Source organism: Ochotona curzoniae, unplaced genomic scaffold (genome assembly GCF_017591425.1).
Source record: "Ochotona curzoniae isolate NIBS_2020 unplaced genomic scaffold, NIBS_Ocur_1.0 contig_2321, whole genome shotgun sequence".
In the NCBI taxonomy this organism is placed as follows: Eukaryota; Metazoa; Chordata; class Mammalia; order Lagomorpha; family Ochotonidae; genus Ochotona; species Ochotona curzoniae.
Genome location: NW_024465421.1, coordinates 11,392,873 through 11,413,983, shown reverse-complemented (window position 1 = coordinate 11,413,983; position 21,111 = coordinate 11,392,873). Strand labels below are relative to the sequence as shown.

General features: G+C 39.9%; 1 protein-coding gene across 2 annotated transcripts in view; it reads left to right on the top strand.

Moving 5' to 3' along the window:
* The window catches only part of TNRC6A (trinucleotide repeat containing adaptor 6A), a 155,334-nt gene that overhangs the window by 96,658 nt on the left and 37,565 nt on the right, over nt 1-21,111 (top strand). For both annotated transcript variants that reach the window (XM_040973187.1, XM_040973186.1), the window contains exon 4: nt 5,602-5,623. In XM_040973187.1, coding sequence (XP_040829121.1) covers nt 5,602-5,623 — 22 coding nt within the window. The remainder of the gene's footprint in view (nt 1-5,601; nt 5,624-21,111) is intronic.

The following is a 21,111-nucleotide window of genomic DNA, read 5'->3' as shown; positions in this document are numbered from 1 at the left end:
GTAAATTGCCAGATCAGTACAGGGGCCCCGATGTGTTCTTAGTGTGAGTATGCCTCAAGTACATGAATGGTGATTATCATGCCATTTAGCATCTCACCGAGTCTAAAGTGCTAGCCTCTTTCTCACTTCATCCTTGCCTCTCCCCCTGCTTCTGTCTCACCTGAATCACATCCTGCTAGAACTGACATTAGAAACTCAGAACTCTTTTTTTTTTTTTTTTTTTTTTGTAATGCCAGGTCTTAAGTCCTGGTAGGGTATCCCTATGTATACATAGATGTAATATTTACCCACTGCACACAACATAAAAGGAAAGTTCTGTTCTTCTAATACATGAACGTTTGATAGCTTAGGCTGTCATGTTAGACTGTACTCACCAGTTTCCAGCTAAGTTTGAAGACAACCTGTGGGTGAAGTAAGGACAGCTGATATTTCCAGGCGTTGTTAAAAATAGCTTTATTATAATAATAAGGCTCCCAAGTAGGCACAGTTAGCGCGTGTTTGAAAGACTCTCAGATCTGTGTGCAGTGGAGTCCCGCAGGTGTGTCCAGGCAGGTGTCGGACATCTGTGTGAGCCAGCTGCTCAGGCCCATTGATAAGAATGTTGCAGCATAAGCTGACTACGGTAAGAACAGATGATCTGTTTGATATGATCTGTACAGTTTCATTTCTGAAAAACATTTCAGATATTATCTGTTCTAGTCTGTTCATTTCCAGTTATACACTGGAATGTAGGAAGCGAAGTGTCAGAATGTGTCAGGCTAATCTTGGCTTCATCATGGTGGCAGAATTAATATGGGAAATAATATGCAGTAGTAATTTTTCTAATGCATTAAATAGGTCTGTTATAAAACAGAAAATACATGGATTTTGACAGGCTCCAGTAGCCAATGTGATTTTTTCTTTTTTAAGAAAATTTATTTATTTTTAGTGGAAAGGCAGATATACAGAGAGGAGGAGAGACAGAAAGGAAGATCTTCCATCCACTGGTTCACTCCCTAAGTGGCTGCAATGGCTGGAGCTGAGCCAATTTGAAGCCAAGAATCAGGAGCTCGTCTGGGTCCCCCACTCGGGTGCAGGGTCCCAAGGCTTTGGGCTGTCCTTTACTGCTCTCCCAGGCCACAAGCTGGGAGCTGGATGGGAAGCAGGGCTGCCAGGATTAGAACCGGTGACCATATGGGATCCTGGCACATTGCAAGGCAAGGACTTAACTACGCTATCGCGCCAGGCCCCAGTGTAATATTTTAAGAAATTTAAATTCATCCCACAAATTTCCTGTTATAGATGAAAAGCCAGATAATATGACTTAAATGTAAACAAGACACTAATAAAGCTCATTACAATATATTTTTTAAAGATTTATTTATTTTTATTGGAAAATCAAATTTACACAATGAAGGAGAGACAGAAAGATCTTCCATCCTCTGGTTTACCACCCAAGTGGCCACAGCGGCCAGAGCCGAGTTGATCCAAAGTCAGGAGCCATTAGCTTCTTCTGAGTCTCCGATGTGGGTGCTGGATCCCAAGGCTTTGGGCCATCCTTTACTGCTTTCCCAGGACACAAGCAGGGGGCTGGGTGGGAAGCAGGGACACCAGGATTAGAACCGGCCCCTCTATGGGTTCCCAGCACTTGCGAAGTGAGGGCCCCCCCCCCCCACTAGGCTACCACCCTGAGCCCCTTATTTAGCAAATTCTCTTGGTAACTTTGGGAGCAACATGTCCAGGCATGGAGCTGTGCACTCATCTAGGGTGTGTGTTTGTTTGTTTCTTTTTTTTCCCTGTTTGCAAAAAAGGATTTATTTAGGGGAAAAAGGGCTCCTGCCATAGTGGCAGGAGGAAGGAAAGAAAAAACCCAAAGTAAGTGTGGAAATGGTTTCTTTTATGCCCCCTTCCCAGGGGAGTTACCCAAAGGACAAAGGAAAAAAATTGTTGTCAGTAGCACCTTTCTCTAGAACAAAGAGACCCAGAAGGGTGGGATTGCTTAACTTCCTTATTCCCCTTCTAAAGATTAGCTGATCTTCAGGTGAGATTCCGTGGGCCACTTCTAGATGGTGAATTGATGTTAATTCTGCTCCTCTGTCCTTCCTCAAGGAAAGAGGGTGTCCTTAAAAACACTCGGGGGAAGTTGAGACATGGGCGAGAAATAAATACACTTTTATATTAATAACTTGGGGACCAGAAAAACCCTAATTGCCCCTGTGAATCCTCACACATCCTACTCCCCACACACAGAAGGAACCCTAACTGCTCCTTAGTGGTGATGGAGTGACAACCGCTCTATCTGCTCTGTGGTGAAAGGGGATGTTGCTGAGTAAAGGCAACAGTAGGGGTTCTTCAGGGGGTGATCTAGAGGTAGAAGGCGTCATAGGAGCCTGGAGTGGTGTTTGGGCTCTGCTTGCTCCTTCTTGTTGAAGTCTAGATAACAAAACAATGAGAATTATAATCTCTCCCAACCTAATGTGTAATGGGTTCAGTTGGAACCCCCAATTTGAATACTTGAGTTTAGAACTTGGGTGTGAAAAAAATCATGTTTTCAACCTTTGGTAAAGATCAGACTAGACCTGAACACTTTAAGACTATGAACTAGATTTATCAGTTTGCATTAACTCCTTGAGTTAATTTAATTTAGTTTGTTTCGAAACTCAGTGAACACAATAGAACATATGAAGCTCTTCTGAGCTGCATCAAATTGCAATCTGGGTTTATCTAGGATTTTTAAATGTACACATTCAATAATGCTCTTCTTCCACCTTTTCTCATTTTCTCTCACTTGTTTTTAAGTTCTTAATGTTTGCAAAATAAAGAGGGAGAAGGAGAGGTAAATCTTCCATCTGCTGATTCGCTCTGCAAATGGTCGCAACATCCAGAAATGAGCCATTCCAAACCCCAGGAGTGTCTTCCTGGTCTCCCATATGTATGTAGGGACCGTTCTGCTGCTGCTTCCCCAGGCCATAAGCAGGGTGCTGGCACCAGCAGGATGAGGAGTAGCCTTTTAGGCCACCTGGTCAACCTTCCTCCCCTTCTGTCTTATTCAGACCTAAATTCTAGAATCAGTGCTGGCAGCTCAATCATAGAATAATTCTCTCTGAGTGCCTATTGTCCCACTTAAAAACAACTGAACTGGACTAGACTTAATTTTTTATTTCTAGAGTTAGGCTTAAATACAAAAGAGCAGGTCCTGGGGACTAGGAGTTCATATGTAGCCAGCACATTTCCAAATGTGGGAGAAAGGAGGTGTCAAAGCTCAGGCAGATGGTGTGGGGATTGCAGTAACTAAGAGATTCTGGGTGCTTCTCTGTAGGCCAGGTACTGTGCTGAGTAGTTGATACAAGCTCATTTCCTTCACTTAATCTCAAGCAGCTCTAAGGTGAGTGGGCTTTTTTTTTTTCCCTACTGTTTTATAGATGAAGGAATCAAACTTTGGAGAAATTAATTAACTTGAACAAGGTCTAAGTGTTAGACTAGGACACAAAGGTAGGAAGTTTGAACTTGAAGCTACTGAAGTATGCTTGGAGCTTTCAAGAGTTGAGCACTGGGGAGCCTGGTGGGAGCAGAACAGCCATCACTGTGTGTCTACAGCTTGTCACTTAACAGTTGAGGCAGTTGTGCTCATTACTTTTGAAGTCACAACTCATATTTTAAAGAAAACATCTGCAACGGAAATAGTGATTTTATGTGTAAATTTATCAGAAGCTGTGGATTCTGTTGTGCAAGGAGCTCCACAATGATTTTACTCGTGTACTTTTCCCCAAGAAACTCTGTTGTATTCTGACTGTCTCTATAATCCTGAAAGGTGAGCAGAACTGTTATTTTGCAAGAATAGGAAACTAAGACCCAGAGGTTTTACATGGTAAGATAATTTAAAAGTAAAGAGAGACAGTTAAGGTAATATTGATGTATTTTATGGAATCCTAGGATAAGAAAAAATATAAATATGTTAGCGTGTAATCAGTATAAAATATTATTAGTGAATTTTTAGTATGTTTTAAAAGAACTGAAGGTTAGATAGCTGGTAGATATTTTGTACGTCTCAGTCCAGACTAGCCGTGTTTCACTGATCGGTAGCCATGTGTTGTGTTATATTTGGTTGGTGTTTGAGGGCTGACACTTCAGGCTTCCCCTTGATGTCACTGTCTGTAGGTGACAGAGCGCTTGAACACCGTTGCCAAGCAGCAGCACGCAGCTGTTTTTCCTCAGGAGTTGTGTAGGTTTTTTGTGCGTGTGTCTAGTAGAAAAGCAGTGTTACTCAACCTTGGGTTCAAGTAATGTGACCCTGGTCTCTATACACTAAAACTTATGTTCAGTGAAAGTAAACTGTGAAAGAGAGTAACCATTTTTCATTTTTTTTGAAGGTTTTCAGTATGCCACAGAATAATTCTTTGACTTTAGAAGATTATGTATCTTACTGTTTGACATGCTACTTCTAATACTTAAAAGTATTTCAATACCAAGATCTCTTTAATAAGACTTGTTTCTCTACTATCAGAATTTTATAAACCCCATGTCCCAGAAATAAATTGTTGTCAAGCTAATTGGCCTTCCCTCAATTTTTTCGAGAGATTTTGCTCTAAAAAGTAAAAACGCTGGGCCTCACTTGCCTTGTGGTCACCGTGGTATATCATGGTGTATACTCCAGTAAAGCCCTTTATTTAGGCCCTGGCTGGAAGCTCTGGCTCTCAGGGGAATGATAAATATTTGATATGGCTTCACTGTTATGGTAATTGCTATGCTTCTTATACATGTCTACATTGACATAATTTAAAAATGGTGTTTGTGGTGACCTAATTTGTATTTGACTAAGCAAAATCATTTGTCATGCCACATGACAATTAAGGGAGAAACAACTTGCTGGTTATACCGTTACTAATGGAAAATCTTCCCTCCCTGCTTGCCAGTTGTATCTGTTATCCCCAGGACTCCATGGAGTTTGAGTTTTGCTGGGGTGGACTCTGTGCTTCTCTTTCAGGCCTGCTGGAAGTTGGAGCTTAGTTGCCTTGAGACAGTCCTACTGCCTTCTACCCCCTTTCAGGCATTGTCAGAAAAAAGGGAGAGGGTTTGCAGGCAGTGGGAGGCAGTGCGAGCAGAGCTCCTGTCAGTTTGTGCCTTCTGACTAGGATCCTTTATCAAGTAGATATGTACGAAGTGACAACTTAGTTTCAAAGTCTTTCCTAGTCAGCAAATGATCTCATGCAATTTTACCTACAGAAAAGTTGATGCATCTGTATTAATTTTTGAGCTTACTTAAACATGCAAGCCTTATTAAATCCATTAAATATTAAGGTGACAGTTACATAAAAATCATTAAATGGAAATGTATAGCTCCCATTAAAAATGCTACTGTAGTCATAGTGATGTCTTCTGTGAAATATTGCAGAATTTTTTTTATTAATAACATGTAGCAAGTATTGAGGAAATGGGGCACATCTGTGGGAAAAGTATGCCTTCCTTGCCTGTCTTTTCCAAAGCACTTCATCTAAATGACAGATTCTTTATTTAATATAAATGTATATCTTGTATAATAGAAATATATGAACATTTTATCATAACAATCCATTTCTTTCAGTTTCATATTTACATTGTTTTTGTTTGTTTGTTTGTTTTTAGGCCACTGAACAAAAAATCAAAGGTACGTTGCTTCAAGCTATTTTTTATTCTTTTTTTCTTTTTCTTTTTTTTTCATTAAAGCAAGTTTGTTTATATGCGTTTTTATTCACCTCTAGAATGGGAGGGAGAAGAGTGTGAAGGAGACAGGATGGGAACAGGCTCCAGGGGCAGCACCTTGCACGAGTCATCCTTTGGGGTGTGATGGTTTATCGGGGTGTAGATGGCCATGTGGAGAATGTGCTGTCTCCTCAGATGAGCACCACTTCCTGTTCCAGCCCTGTTTCAGTCTTTGTATTGTATTTCTTCAGTCTTCAGCTGAAAGTCTTCTCAGGGGGTGGGAGTCTGTTGGGTGGCCCCACAACATCCCATAGAGGTTCTGTGAGCTTCATTCCTTTCTCTCGCTGTGTTGTCCTCCACGTCTGCTTGAAGACAGATGGTGACAGCCATCTCTGTATTGTCATTTAGGTCAGTGCTGTAGGTTGCACAACACAGAGATCCTCCCCCCAACAAGAGACTTAAGTGTGAGAAGAAAACAGAAAGCCCAGTTTGTCTTCAATTTCATCCTAGGGGCTGACTGCTTGGGAATGAAAAGTGCCAGGCTTTCTCAGTGTTTTTAAAACTATATCATAAGTGTGGTGTCTGTCTGCATAACATTTATGAGGTATATAGAATGAGCAAAAGCAAGAATAGATTATATTTCACTGCAGTCAGAGTGACATGCTCAGACTCCGCATGGTAAAGGCTGAGAAATCTTACGTTGTATTGAAACGCAGAGCAGTGCCTGTTAGCTTAGTTTAAGCTAGGGGATGAGGAAAGCCCTCCTCGAAATCAGGAACTCTGAAAAATGAAAAGATGAGAGAGTGACTCAAGGCAGAGATATGAAGTGATATGCAGAGCTGTTGCTATTCCTAGAGCAATGAATACTTGGTGGTCATGGGCAGGGTTGAGACAGAAGACATGGAGCCAGTCAGATGGGGGTGTGTGTGTGTGTGTGTGTGCATGCGTGTGTAAATTAAGTTAACCACTGGATAAGAAAAAAGAGCTCAAGAAAGACATTCTGGGAAAGGATACGAATGGGGAAAAACAGGCGTTCAACCTTGGTTTCTGGAGCGTCTGGGTCAGTAGTACCTAATGTCTCAGTAGAAGCATGATCTGATAGCGAGCCAGGAGTAGAGAGCGTAATGAGTGTTTAAATGGAGGTCTTTGCCGTCAGAGTAAGAGTGACAGGTGTGTGAGGTAGAATTGGTGGGACAGGCTCCTGATGAGATGAGAAGAGGCATTGAAGGTGAGTGGCTTTGAACCTGGATGTCTGATACAGTTAGCATGGATCTGGAATGGAGTCAGGAGCATTGGAATATTAGTTTTCTAAACTTCACTTTCTCCCAGTACTCTCCTGTACAGAAATGTTAAGTTGTCCTTAGTTGTTCCAGCTTTCAAGACCTGCTTTAATCAAAATCCCATCATGATGTGACTATCATGTCTCCAGTCACTCCCTTGTGCTTTTTACAGCGCCTGTATCTCTTTCATGTTCATCTTTTTTTTTTTTTTTAACCTAATTTTCGACCAGGGATGTCTTTATCAAGCCTTTCAGCTTTTCAAAATCTCTGAGAATTCATCTGATGGATCATTCAAATTGCCATTGGTCTCCCCCTTTCCAATTTCTTAGGACTTCATGATCCTAAATATGGACATTTGGTTATCTTCGTCTAGACTGCTCCCTGGCCCGTGGGGAGTTGCTTTTAGTATGATCTGAGTACCTGTTCTTTATGCCTTCTGCACGTGTAAATTGTTTTGCATCCTCATGAACAATATGAACATGTTTGGGTCTTGTTTTTGGATTTTCCACAAATCTGAACAAGCTAGGGAATATATGAAATTTTTGCAAATAATTTATGTTGTTTTGCCAGCAGTTTCACTCACTTCATGATTCTTTTGCTAAATTTCTCTTCAAAAGTAACTATACTTTTTCTGATAAACGAGTGGATTGGGGGACTGTGACTATACCTCTGGTGCTTACGATTTGGGATTCACAGTGATTAGCATTTATGGACTGGGAACTTGAGTAGATTTATCTCACATAACTGTTTACTGAACTTAAATTTTGATTTCAGACTTACAGAAAAATTGGAAGGATAGCTACAGAAGGGACGGTGACAAATCTAACTCACATGTACTAATTCATCCTAGACTTAGTTTAGTTTCCCAGTTCTCACATTAACCACTTTCTGTTCTAGAAGTTATTACAAAATGCCAAAATGCATTCAGTTACTCAGTCAGACTGTATTCCAGCTTTTCTTCGTGTTTGTACTGTCAAAATAGTTTTTAGAATCTTTCTATTCAAGAGAAATTCAAAAACTGGAGTTAGAAGGTAACTTGGAAGGAGCGCAGGATGCGAAGCATCTCCGTCCTCCCTCGTGTCGTGAAATACATGAGATTTGTGCAGTTTACATAAGTTATTTTATGAAGCTACTTAGAAGTTTGGTCCAAATATATTTTTTTTAAAAATCCATGCATATATGGAGCTTGCAGCAAGTTCATTAAAATCTTTAACTTGTAAATAAACGAAAAAGCTGCATGGGTTTTCACGAATGTTTTGCAACAAAATAAGCTTTAGAGAAATTTCTTAAAGATTTATTTGTTTGTTTGTTTTATGGAAAGTCAGATATACAGAGAGGAGGAAAGACAGAAAGGAAGATTTTCCATGCACGGCTTCACTCCCCAGTTAGCTGCAATGGCTGAAGCTAAGCCAGTCTGGAGCCACGAGCCTCCTCCTGGACTCCCATGTGGGTGCAGGGTTCTAAGGCTTTGAGCTATCCTTGACTGCTTTCCCACGTCATAAGCAAGAGAGCTGGATGGGAAGGAGAACAGACAGAATTAGAACCAGTGCTCATTTGGGATGCTGGTGCGTGCAAGATGAGGTCTTCAGATGGGCCCTAAACTTCTTAAAAGTTTATTTGAGAGATATCTCTCATCCACTGGTTCACTCTCCAGATGCCTATGATAGCTGGTGTTGGTCCAGTTCAAAGCTGGAAGTCAGGAACTTGGTTCTCTCACCTGGGATCCATACTCTTCACCGTCCCCTGCTGTCTCCCAAGGTATGCCTTAGTGGGAAACCTGCAAACTGGAGCAGGATTTAGACTAGAAAACCCTGATAAGGTATGCAGGGGTCTTAATGAGCATCTTGACAGCAGAATCACTAGCCTGCCCCTAACTGGTAATCCCACATTTTTGAAGTACTTTCATATTATGGAATCTATTTAAAAATTTTAAAAACAAGTTTAAACACATGGGGCTTTCATGTACTTGAAATGTGGCTAATGTGATTTTTAGACTTGTTTGACAACATAGGCCTAGTACCATTTTGAGGATTGAGATGAGGGTTCTAGTGCTCAGACTGAGCGTCAGCAGTCGGGCTGCTGCGCCTCCTATAGTGTTTGTCTTCATCAGCTGATTTTTTTGACTACTGCCCTTTCCAGTTCAAGAACACTAGTAATTCTGATGCCATGAGTGGAGAACCTGTTTTTAATAAAAGTTAGATTAAAAATTTTTTTTTTAGAATTAGTACAAATTAAGTTTTGACCAGCCTTCTTACATGAATACAATTAGTTTTTATTTCATTGTGGCAATAGATTCAGAATTCACTGAATACAGTTATGGACCAATATAATGAGTGACATAATGCCATTGTTGAAAGTTTTATTCTTACCTGTGACTTAAGCTTTGAGATATTTAAAGTCTTTCAGATCAGGACTATTTTGAATGTTTCAGTATTTCAAATGTCTTTTTTTTAAAAAATGTATTATGAGACTATCCCTGGGGGAAAAAAAAACAAAAGGGAGTGAAGCGCTGGAACATTCATGAGGAGAAAAATGAGAGGGGTCAACGTCCTCCGAGGCCTGTACATAATATGTTAAATATAACATAGTGACTGAAGGCCTTAGTGTCTCTACCTCTTTACCCATGCTGCGGGTGGTGAGATCTTTTTAAGGCTGATTACTTCTGCAGTGTGTGTTTGTGTGTACTTCTGTGTATGTGCATGACACAGCTTCTTTATTCCACCTGTCCACAGAAACGTGTTTCCATTGTTCCCACATTTTGCTTCCATGGGCGGGCAGAGAGGTTCCCTGTAGTATATACTGAGAAAAGCGATTACAGGGTCACGTGGTAGTTCTTATTTTCATTTGTTTGAGACTTGACTTTCTCAGTAATGAAGCCCTGTGTTTCAAGGACTTTGGAAGCTTGACAAGGATTAATGAATAGATTCTCATGGAAATTTGAGACCCAAGCAGGCTGTGACTTCCAGTGTGTAGCTCAGTGCTGCTAACGGAACTGTTGCAGCCACTCCAAACTGAAGATGACAGTTCCCAAGAATTTAGTCCTAAGATTAAGTGTAACATTAGATAAGGTTGTGATTCCAAATGTGCTATGATTGTATTCTTTCTTCAAGTGAGATGTCTTGACACAAGTGTTAAGTTTTTTGAAATGGAGGCAGAGATTTATACTGGTTAAGAATGTGCTACGGGGGCCAGTGCTGTGGTGTAGTAGGTTAAGCCACAGCCCACAGGACCAGTATGCTGTATGCGTTCCTCCAGTTCTGATCCAGTTTTGTACTGGTGAGCCAGGGAAAGCAGTAGAGCATGATCCAAGTCTTTGAGCCCTGCACCAATGTGGAGACCCAGAAGAAGCTCCTGGCACTATTCTGGCCCTGCCCTGCCCGTTGCAACCATTCAGGGAGTAAGCCGGTAGGTAGATGGAAGATCTTTTCTCTGTTTCTTTTGTGTGTGTATGTAATTCTGCTGTTCAAATAAATGAATTTTTTTTAAAGGCATCCTTAAGAAAAATGACTCAAGCAAGTGTGATTTTCTTGCTTTGAAAAATATCTTTGAGGTATGTAGCAAATTAAGTGTGTATAGCTGTGTACTAACAGCATGCACAAAAATGTGGGTTTCTGCTTTCATGGGAAAAGTCAATAAAATTGACATTTTTTAAGTATACCAAAGTAAACATTTCCCCTTCCTTGCTATTGAGAAGGAAGATAATTTGTGTGTGCGCATGCACCCCTAAGGTCTCAAATTATGAACTCAGGATATGAAGACTGGAAAGGACTCCTTTTTCACGTGGGCGAGAAATCACTTCTTTTCTAGCGTGGAGGGGTTTTTTTGCTCATGAATACTAGCAAATGGTTAAAGTTGGTAGAAATGAAAAGTCTCTTACATTCAGATGTCTGATGAAACTCATAAGGCAGACAGAATAAATATGAGAGACAATGATGAGTGCCTTGAGCAGAGTGTGCTGCTTGTGGCTAATAACTGGATTCAGGAAGAGGAGCCAGAACTGTTTGAAGGTTATAGGAGCATCTGAGACTTGTGTCCTCAACCTATGGATTCTTCAAAAGAGCCTCGGCTGGCTTCTCTGGATTTAAATTTTTGCATAGAAATAAAGGTGGAGTGCCCAGAGTAGCTTTGTGAGTTATGGTCATTTATAAGACATCTCCAAAATAGGAAAGCTACAGTATGCACCTGGAGTTGCTGGTCAGGTTTCATACTTCTATTTCTGTTCCTTAGAATGCATGTTGAATGAAGGCTTTCTCTGAGTACAGAAGTTTTCAGGAAAATGTACTTGCTCTAGCAGGAATTTTAAGCAGCAGATCTGGCCAGACTCCAGAAGCAATGAATTACACTGATGATGACCTGGGAATTTTAGCATCCTTGCAGTACAGTGACTGAAAGTCCAGGCTTCTGAATCAGATAGATAGACTTGAATTTGAATATTGCCTTCTTAGTTCTTTTTTGTGTGTGTGTGATCTTTGGTGATTTTCTTAATTTCTAAGCCTAATCTCTGTATAAAGGAGATAATTCAGCCTGCTTCATTCAGAGTTGTGGGAATGAAAAGTTATATAGAACATAAATTATAGGGGCCAGAGGTAGTAAATGTTGAGCATGTAATAGATTCTTACTCCTACATTTACTGATTCAAAAATCTTCATTTGTAGCTTTTGGAGATGCTCTGAGGGAACGTCTGCCATTTCAGCTCTCCCTCTAGAAAGGAATAGTTGGATTTTTACTTTTTTTTTTTTACATTCATGCTGAATCATCGAGCATACTTTCATGTTTTAGTCTCAGTCAGTTTTAATGACTTACAAAATAATTTTGAAAGTAGCTAACCTGTAATCTAATGTGTTTCTGTTCATTTTTTTTAGAAGATTGGTTTATTTATCTGAGAGGCAGAGTGACAGAGAGGGGGAGACAGACCAAAGTCCATAGTTAGGAACTGCATTGGAACTGTGTGGGTGGTAAGTCCCAAGGATTTGCACCATCTTCTCCTGCATTCCCAGGTGCATTAGCACTTTCCTATCGGTTTAGAGATTTTGTTTTTGTTGTTACAATTAAGATGAAACTTGATATGCAAGTACATCAAGGAGCTATGTTTGTTGGGTGTGTATGGCTTTGCTCAGATTTGGTTTGAACTCTGCTACCCGTTCTTTATTAAACTTGGAGGTAGAGGGATGACAGAAAAGGATCTCTAATCCAAATGGCTGTGACGCCCAGAGCTGGGGGAGCTAGGAGCCTTCTGCCAGATCTTCCACGTGGGTGCAGGGCCCAAGCACCTGGGCCATCTCACAAACCGAGAGCTGGATTGAAGTGGAGCAGATGGCAAACTGATGCTCTTGTGGGGTGCCAGTGCCACAGGCAGTCCTAACCTAGTGCATCCCAGTACAAGTCTCAGGCTTCGTGTTCTTAAACTGAAACAGTGTCTGCCTTAGAGGAGGAGATTTGTTCTAAAGACAAATATTTTCTAGTTTAGATGTTAATTGGAATATAGGCATGTTTGGGGAGAAACGTGTTACTATTTGACAAAATTTTATTTCATCATCCATTGTTTTTTAGTTTCTGATTCACCTTTTTTATCAAGAAAACCTACCGTTGATCCAGGTTAGCTTGGCTAATAGTGCATATACTCTGATTTAAGAAGGTAGAGCATTTTCTTTATAAAGCACATTCTGTATCAGGATGCCATTTCAGACTGAGGCACTTCCCGCCATCATGTCTTCCAAGAGCTTAACCTGATGGCTTTATTTTTTTCCATATAAGAAAAAGGAAATTTGAATGAATCCGAAGTTTGTCAGAAAGATCTTGAAAAACACTGTGTATTCCACAGATGTTTCTTAAATAATCTTTTTCGCTAGTAGTTTTTAACTGTTTCATTCCTTGTAGTAATTTAGATTTGTATTTATGTGTGTGTTTGTTCTGTTAAAGTGATCTCGTCATGTATTAAAGTGATGCTTTGTATACTAAGGCTGTATTTCTGTTCTACCAGTATTTCAGAAGAGTGACTGTGCAGCGGATAGGAACACTTGTCAGGGCTACGTCCTTGAGTTGAGGATTGGAATGTCGGCTCTCTTGAGGTGTTGAGGCTTTGAGCTTGGTATTTGGAGTTGATAGTACTGAGATAACTAATGGCATCTTTTTAAGTTGTTTGTATTACATATGTCGATAGTAAAAGTGAAGTTTATTTGTTTTCTGAAGTGCATTTAAAATATTGATTCTTTATTGTTGGTTTTTCACTTGAGTACAAACTAATTGTGAGGTGGAATTTGGCACAGCTTGGGGTGCCAGCAGCCCGCAGTTGAGTGCCCGCGTATGATCTAAGCTCTGTTCTGGACTCCAGCTCCTGCTGCTGTCATTGCCCTCGGGAGGCAGGGGCAAGGGCTCACGTGCCTGGCTCCTGGCCGTTGCAGGCACATGGACAGTGAACCAGCTAGTGGAAGATCTGTATCATTCTTGCTCATGCCTCAAATAAATAAATCTTATAGAATGTATTGTATTTTTGGATTTTTCAAAATTATTTTTATTGGAAAGTCAAATTTACAGAGAAAAGGAGAGATGGAGAGAAAGAACTTTGTCTTCTGGGTCACTCTCCACATGGCCACAGAGGCCAAAACTGAACTGATCTGAAGCCAGGAACCAGGCGCTTCCTCTGGATCTCTCACGCAGGTACAGGGTCCCAAGGATTTGAGCCATCTACTGCTTTCCCAATCCTCAAGCAGGGAGCTGAAAGGGAAGTAGAACAACCGGGTATGAACCGGCACCCATAGGAGATCCTAGGTGTGCAGTGTGAGAACTTTAGCCACTTGGCTAAGGTACCAGGCCCTAGAGTATTTTAAAAAGATAGTGGCTATGTTTTACAAATCTATAGACTCCATAGTTTTTAGAAGTAAAAGTCAAAAACTTAAAAAGCAGTCTATTATTTTACAAAGTCCAAATTTAGAGCATAGTTTAGAAATGTATCTTAAATCCTTTGAATAAGAAATTTTGCCAGTATCTTTAAATGGTATGGCAAAAAAATGTATTGTGATTTTTTTTTTTTAACTGAGTAAGTAGTTCTTGTTATTGCCCGGTTCTTGTTGTGTTACCTCATAAATGTTGGTATTCCATGCTAGCTAATCCTCTAATGTTGTTTATTGTTCTGTGGATCCAGTCATCTCGTGCAGACAATTCTTAAGTTCAGCCTATAATTCCTGAGCTTTGCTGGGCTCTGTGCTTGGAAACCCAATGATACAGTGAGACGGAAATAAGAAGCCAGAACCTTGTGGACATATGTGCGCCAATATAAAGTCGTAAGCATTTTTTTTTCAGAATGCAGGAAGGCAACTTAGTTGTCTTAAATGATTCCAAAATAAACTTAAGTCTGAGTGTAGTTAAGGTCATGCTTATTTAGAATATCAAGACACTTTAGGCAAAAGGAATCGTAGCAATTTGTTGTGTTGTGATAGGGCAAGAAATATAGGTGAGTATAGCAGGGAAAGAATGGTTTAGAGTGGTCATACCAAGAAGTTTAATTTTGAAAATGACTTTATAGTACAGAGAACGTGGGGATAACCCAATGATGGATTTTTGATAAAACTGAGTGAAATGGCAACTGAGATCTGAGCCAAGGGGACCCACTAGGAGAGTTTGCTGAGTAAGGTGGTAATGAGCTGAATCACAGCATTGACATCCAGAGCTCAGAAATGGTTGGGTTCAGTCAGTGAGATCATCTGTTAGTGGTTGATGGACTAGATATAGAAGGGCAGGGAGAAATGGAGGTGGACATTCCGGCCTGAGACACCAGGCAGACAGCGGAGCCAAGCCAACGCCCCTGCTCTCCTGCCTTTGCCACTCTCAGCTATTTTTACTTTTACTCCTGCTATTTAAACCTAAAGGGTCTTGTCATCTTTTCTCATTCTGCAACTCTCATGACTTCTTTTCCCACTTCTAGATTGAATCCTAAAGCCAGTTTTCTAGCCCATCCTTTAAAAGAACTCCAGAATCATATATCCTTTTGTTTTCTATACATGGTGTCAAAGTTGCTCTGAGGGCAAGATCCCTGGAAGGTTCCCTGGAATTCTTGAGAACCACAGTATCTGAATTATTTTCATAATAACAGGAGGATTTTCGTTTGCCCTTTTCACTTTTTGTCTTGACTATGTAATGGAATGTTCCATGAGTTATATAATATGAGGTATCACAAAAAATTGGATGGAGGTGGTTATGTGATCACCCATATGTCTTCTGTACACTAGAGAGAAAAGAAACTTGTAAAAATGTGTCTAACAGTGCCAGACATCTTGCTTTGGGGTAAATGCATTTATATTAAAATATGAAGGATTTTTTAAAATTCTTCAAATATTCTTTAGATTTTTCTGTTAATTCTTTTTTTGTAGAATAATATCTGTGGATGTAATCTATATAAGCAAGTTGTTTGGACTTTTTATTTAAGGGTATAAGGAAGTCTTGAAACCAGATTAATTGTTATCCTTTTGTAACAAGAAATCTAATAATATCTGAAGTGAAATTCATTCTCTCTTGTATACTTCCAAAACGTGATTTTTGTTTTGTATTTCATATCTTGTCAAATGAAATTGTTGTTCCAGATTCCCGGCTCAAACCCTTAGGCTTATCCTTTATAAATGCTCCTTTACTTAGAGAAGTATTAATCACTGACAGCTTGTGGCAGGCACTGTTTCCAGTTCTTCACAGTCATTATCTTTTCTTTAGAAGACAGTAATTTTTTAAAAAAATATTTGTTTTGCTTTTATTGGAAAGGCAGAGTTTAAAAAAAAAAAAGAGACATATCTTCCATGCACTGGCTCATTCCTCAAATGGCAGCGACAGCTGGAGCTGAACTGTTCCAAAGCCAAGTACTAGGAGCTTATTCTGGGTCTCCCACACAGGAGCAAGGACCTGAAAATTTGGTGCATCCTCCGCTGTTATCCGTAGAGCTGAATCGGAAGTGGAATAGGCAGGGTTTGAACCGATGCCCATATAAGATGCCAGTGTCACAGTCAGGAGCTTAGCATGCTACACTATCGTACATTCCCCCTGTTCCCATCCTATAAAAGCCTCCCAACAAACTTACTCTTATTTTCCAGAAGAGGAAATGAAGCACAGAGTAGTTAAGTACATTGCCTATAATCATAGAACTAGTAAGTAGCAGATTTTAATTTGGAACCTGTACTTCTGGGATATGTAAGATTAATATCACATGTTTCTTGATAAACATTGATTATCTTGATGTGAAATCATCTGGGCCTGGTCCTTTTATACACACACACACACACACACACACACACACACACACACAGATTTTTTTTTTTTATTTTTACTGGAAATGCAGATCTACAAAGAGGAGAGACAGAGAGAAAGATTCCCCTGCTGATTCACTCCACAACAGTCAGAGCTGAGCAGATCCAAAGCCAGGATCTCCCACGCATATGCAGGGTCCCAAGGCATTGGACCATCTGCTGCTTCCCAGGCCCAAGGCAGGGAGCTGGAAGGGAAGTGGAGCAGCCAGAAAAGAAACTAGTGCCCATATGGGATCCTGGCATGTGCAAGGCAACTTCAGCCACTAGGCTACCACGCCGGTGGGCCTTGTGCTTTTTAAGGAATGCATCTTAGAAAACCTTTCATTAATGTCTAATGTTATTTATAATCCCAGATTTCCTCTTCAATTAGCCTGTTTTGGTAAGTTTTGCTTTATAGTGCAGGGGAACAGTGCAGTCTGCAGGTCAAATCTGGCTTTCTCAGTGTGTGAAGTATTGTTGGAGCATAGCCACAGCCACTCATTTACCTCCCATGTGCACCTGCTCTTGTACATCTAGAATGTTCACCACCTTGCCCTTCATGTGAAGAGCCACTAGCTGGCTTTTCGATCTGTTGGTGTGGGTTGCATATAATGTTTCTTGTCTTTCTAGACACTCTACATTTGAAGTTTGGACTTACTAACATGTTATATAACTTACTGATAATATTTTGTGTTGCTGTTCCATCTTTCATGGGTGCTGAGGCCACCAAAATGTTATTAGATTTGAAGGAGTCCGTTTCATAAAGGTATTGTAGGGAAAAAAGCAAAAACACAAAATTAACAAGTAAAAATATGTGATCCTCAAGAATGTTTTAGTAAATTTCTCCTTCTATGAAAGCTTTAGTTTTACCTGATTAAACTAAGTTTTCTGCCTCTTCTGTCCATGTTCAGTCATTCTCTCTGTGTTTTCAAACTATTTATAAATATTATGTGTAAAGCAGTATGTTAATTTTAGAAAATCATTTTTTAACTTATTTTGTTGTTAAAAGGTTATCTGTTTCCTAGTTTCGTGTGTTAGATTTATTGCTTTGTATTTGAAATCCTGCTTTCTGCTTTCATTCTTAGTGAGGCATTGCTTCTCCTCCCTCTAGTGAATTTTTTACCTTCTTCAGTTGGATTATAGACTCTCCTCATTGTTGGAAATAATTAAGGGTGTAGGTTTCTCTGAGTACTAGTTTAGCAGCATCTAAAAATTTATTGTAATTACTTTTTTGATAGCCCTACATTTTTATTTGCTAGTTTTGTTGTTTCTAGTGACATTTTTTGTCTTGAATTTGTATTGTCATCCTGAAATATTTGAATATTATACTCCTTGCTCTTTTTTTGATTTTTTTTTTTGTTTTGTTTTTAGTGTTGCATGGGGAAGAGTGGTGTGAGTGGATTTTAAAGTGACTGATACTGTATGGATGGATATTCTTCAAAAAGATACAACCCATTTTCCAAAGTGTGTGGTTTTTTCTTTTCCAGTTCCATTTGATGTCCATGTATTGATGTTATGTTCTTAACAGTTCTTTAATTAGTGTGAAATAATTCTTCATTTTAGTGGTTTTGTTCTTTAATTTTCTCTAATTAATATTGCTTTAATTTTAATTTTCCTTGCATTTCTTGGTAGTATATGTCTACTTTTTAGATTTCCTGTATTGCTTTTGCAAAATATATTCTTTATTTTTCTTAATTCAGTTTAAAACACTGTGTCTTTTAACAAGTACATTTAACCCATCCATATTTATTGAGATAAAAAATATTTTAAGTCTGCTCTTGGCATCTTTATGTATTTTATTAACCATAATTTTGAAATCTTTCTGCTCTTATTTTCTTTATCTGTTGAATGGAACAAGTTTTCTAATATTCACTTTCCTCTCTTCCAGTGATTTCTGTGCTTACTGATAAAGTTTAAACTTTTAATTGAACATACGAAGTAGCCAAAATTATTCAGTATTTATATCTGTTCTCCAGTAACCCTTTTTCTCCCTACTTTTAACTGATTTTTATTCATTATTACCATTTCACAATTATTTCTGAGATGATACTTCATTATTTAATCTTTGGATCATTGTCTCAAGTGTTAGCTGGTTTCAGTGGATTTTCCCCTGCTCGCTCAATGAGCACCTGGCGTGGCGTTGGTTCCCGTGCGCTACTGTACGGCTTGTGAACAATGGTTGGTTGTAGCTGAGTTGGAGGTTGGTCTCTGGGTCACAGATGCAGATACTGTTGTCAACTCTAGTCACCTGTAACCATGTCTTTATATAGGCTGTTGACAGAGTAGCTGCAGGATATCTAGGTTTTTTTAATATATGAAATGCATTTTCTCATGTAACATTTGTTTTAGGTATAAAATTATTACCTCTTTGTGTGTATGTGTGTGTTTTAAGACATTTTAAGCTTTATGATAGTAAAGTGGCAAGTCTGTATTGTTGCTGCACTAATTATACCACCTTGCTTACATTGAGTTGCTAAATACAGTGTTCAGTTGAGTACTCAGGTTATAAAAACTGGGTCTTTGTGTTCTCTATAATTTTGAGTTAATGGGAAGCTTTTGGTTTTGGAGGAGCTTTATAACGTGGTAATGCTTTATTGTCCTCATGACGTAAGTGTCTTTAATAGCTAATACTCATTTATTTTTGTGTGATGCACATAAAGGAATGCACACATTGAAGGCATTGTCTCAGAAACAAAATTTTTATGTGCAGATGCAGAAAGCACTTGAACTAAATTATTAGTAAAAGACATGGTTCCACACAGTGGATAAGATCTTTGTAATTTTTTTTACTGTGATTCATCCTTACATTTGACTTGCATTACTTTAGAAATTGAAGTCATACTGGAAAAACAATGTCCAGTATCATATTTAAAAATACTACCATGAGTGATGTAGACTGAACATACCAGATGTTTGGCTAACACAGCCAGTGGTGAAGTTAGATTGCTGAATGAGCTGAGACTAAAAGGAAGTGCTATGACTAGACTTGCCAACGCAGGTGGCCACAGTTTTAGTCAGAGGATCATATTCTCTGCAGGCATAGGCATTTGATAAATATTTGTTTTAATTCACCCACAATCGTAACTTGTTTACTGAATGGTTACATCATGCTGGTCACTTGACAGAGATGGTCCCTACTCCATAGGCAAGAGAAAGACACTGAGATAACTCAGGTAGGAGGTGGGGAGAGATTTTAATTTTTTAAAAAAGATTTATTTATTTATTGGAAAGTCAGATATACAGAGAAGAGGAGAGACAGAGAGGAAGATCTTAAGTCCGATGATTCACTTCCCAAGTGAGCACAACGGCCGATGCTATGCCGATCCAAAGCCAGGAGCCAGGAACTTCCTCCGGGTATCCCACACAGGTGCAGGGTTCCAAAGCTTTGGGCTGTCCTTGACTGCTTTTATAGGCCACAAGCAGGGAGCTGGGTGGGAAGTGGAACTGCCGGGATTAAAACCGGCACCCATATGGGATCCTGGAGTGTTCAAGGCTAGGACTTTAGCCGCTAGGCCACGCCGCTAGGCCACGCCGCCAGGCCTGAGAGATTTTAATTTTAGGACTAGTGGTTTTTTGTTTGTTTGTTTGTTTTTAGGAGCCTGATATTCAGGACTTGCAACTTTTTTTTTTTTTAAGGTTTACTTATTTTTGTTGAAAGACAGGTTTACACAGAGTAAGATCATCCATCCACTGGTTCACTCCTTAAATGTCCACAATGGCCAGAGCTGAGCCCATCTAAAGCCAGGCAGGGTTCATAGGCAGGTGCAGGTCCCAAGGCTTTGGGGCATCCTCGACTGCTCTCTCAGGCCATAAACGCGAGCTGGATGGGAAGGGGACCATCCGGAACACAAACTGGTACACAGATGGGATGCCAGCTTGAAGGTGAAGGATTAGTCAGTTGAGTGACGCCAGCCCCTGGGGCCCATGGTCTTAACCACTATACAGTTTTCTTTCTGTATCCTCACCAATGACGTAATGTTTCACTTGCCTGTTATTGATATCTGTGAGGATGTAACAAAATCTCCCTGGAACATTAAGCTATTACACTAGTATAAAGTGGTATTGTAAGGCCATCTTGTAACACAGTGGTCAAACTGCTGCCAGCAGTGTCCGCATCCCATGTGTGCACTGGTCTGGGTCCTGGCTGCTCCGGTTCCCAGCCAGCTGCTTGCCAGCATGCCCAGGAAGGCAGCATTGGATGGCCCAAGTGCTTAGGCTCCTGCCACATCTGTTGGAGGCTTGAGTTCCAGTGCCGGCATTAGCCTGGCTCAGCATAGGCCATTGTGGTCATTTGGCAAGTAAGTCAGTGGCCAGAAACCATCACTTTTCCTTTCAGATTAAAAACCAAAAAACAAGGAAACCAGTTTTTTTTAAGAGGTAATTTTGTATTGTCCTTAAAGAACAGGCACTGTTTCTATAGCCCTGTGTTCTGCTGTTGTGTGTGTGCTGTGTGATCATGAAGACCTTTAACCTTTGGCTACTCTGCACAGCCTAGGCATCAATCCCATTTTCCAGAGGTGGTAACGGGAAGTTTATACAGGTTGTCCTTGGACTCAGAGCTCTGGGGCAGAGCTGGGACTGAAGCCTGGGTCTGTCAGCTTCTCTACGGTGTTGTCTCTCTGAGGTTTTGGGAGATTGGCGATGTTTTTTTCTGAATTAAGATGCTGTCAACAGTTTCACTTCTTTCTTTGAGGTGACTGGAATGTCACTGTTAACAGTTTCCAGTTGTTCTCATTTAGTTTACAGGTGGTCATTGCTTAGACTTAGCTAAGATAGTGCATCTATAATTTTGCCTCAAAGTTTGATTATCCTCATAGACTCAGTGGTTACATTAACTTACATATTCAGAGTCTATCTTGCATGATTCAGACTTTACGTTTTAGCAGTGAAAAAGGCAGGCTTTCTTC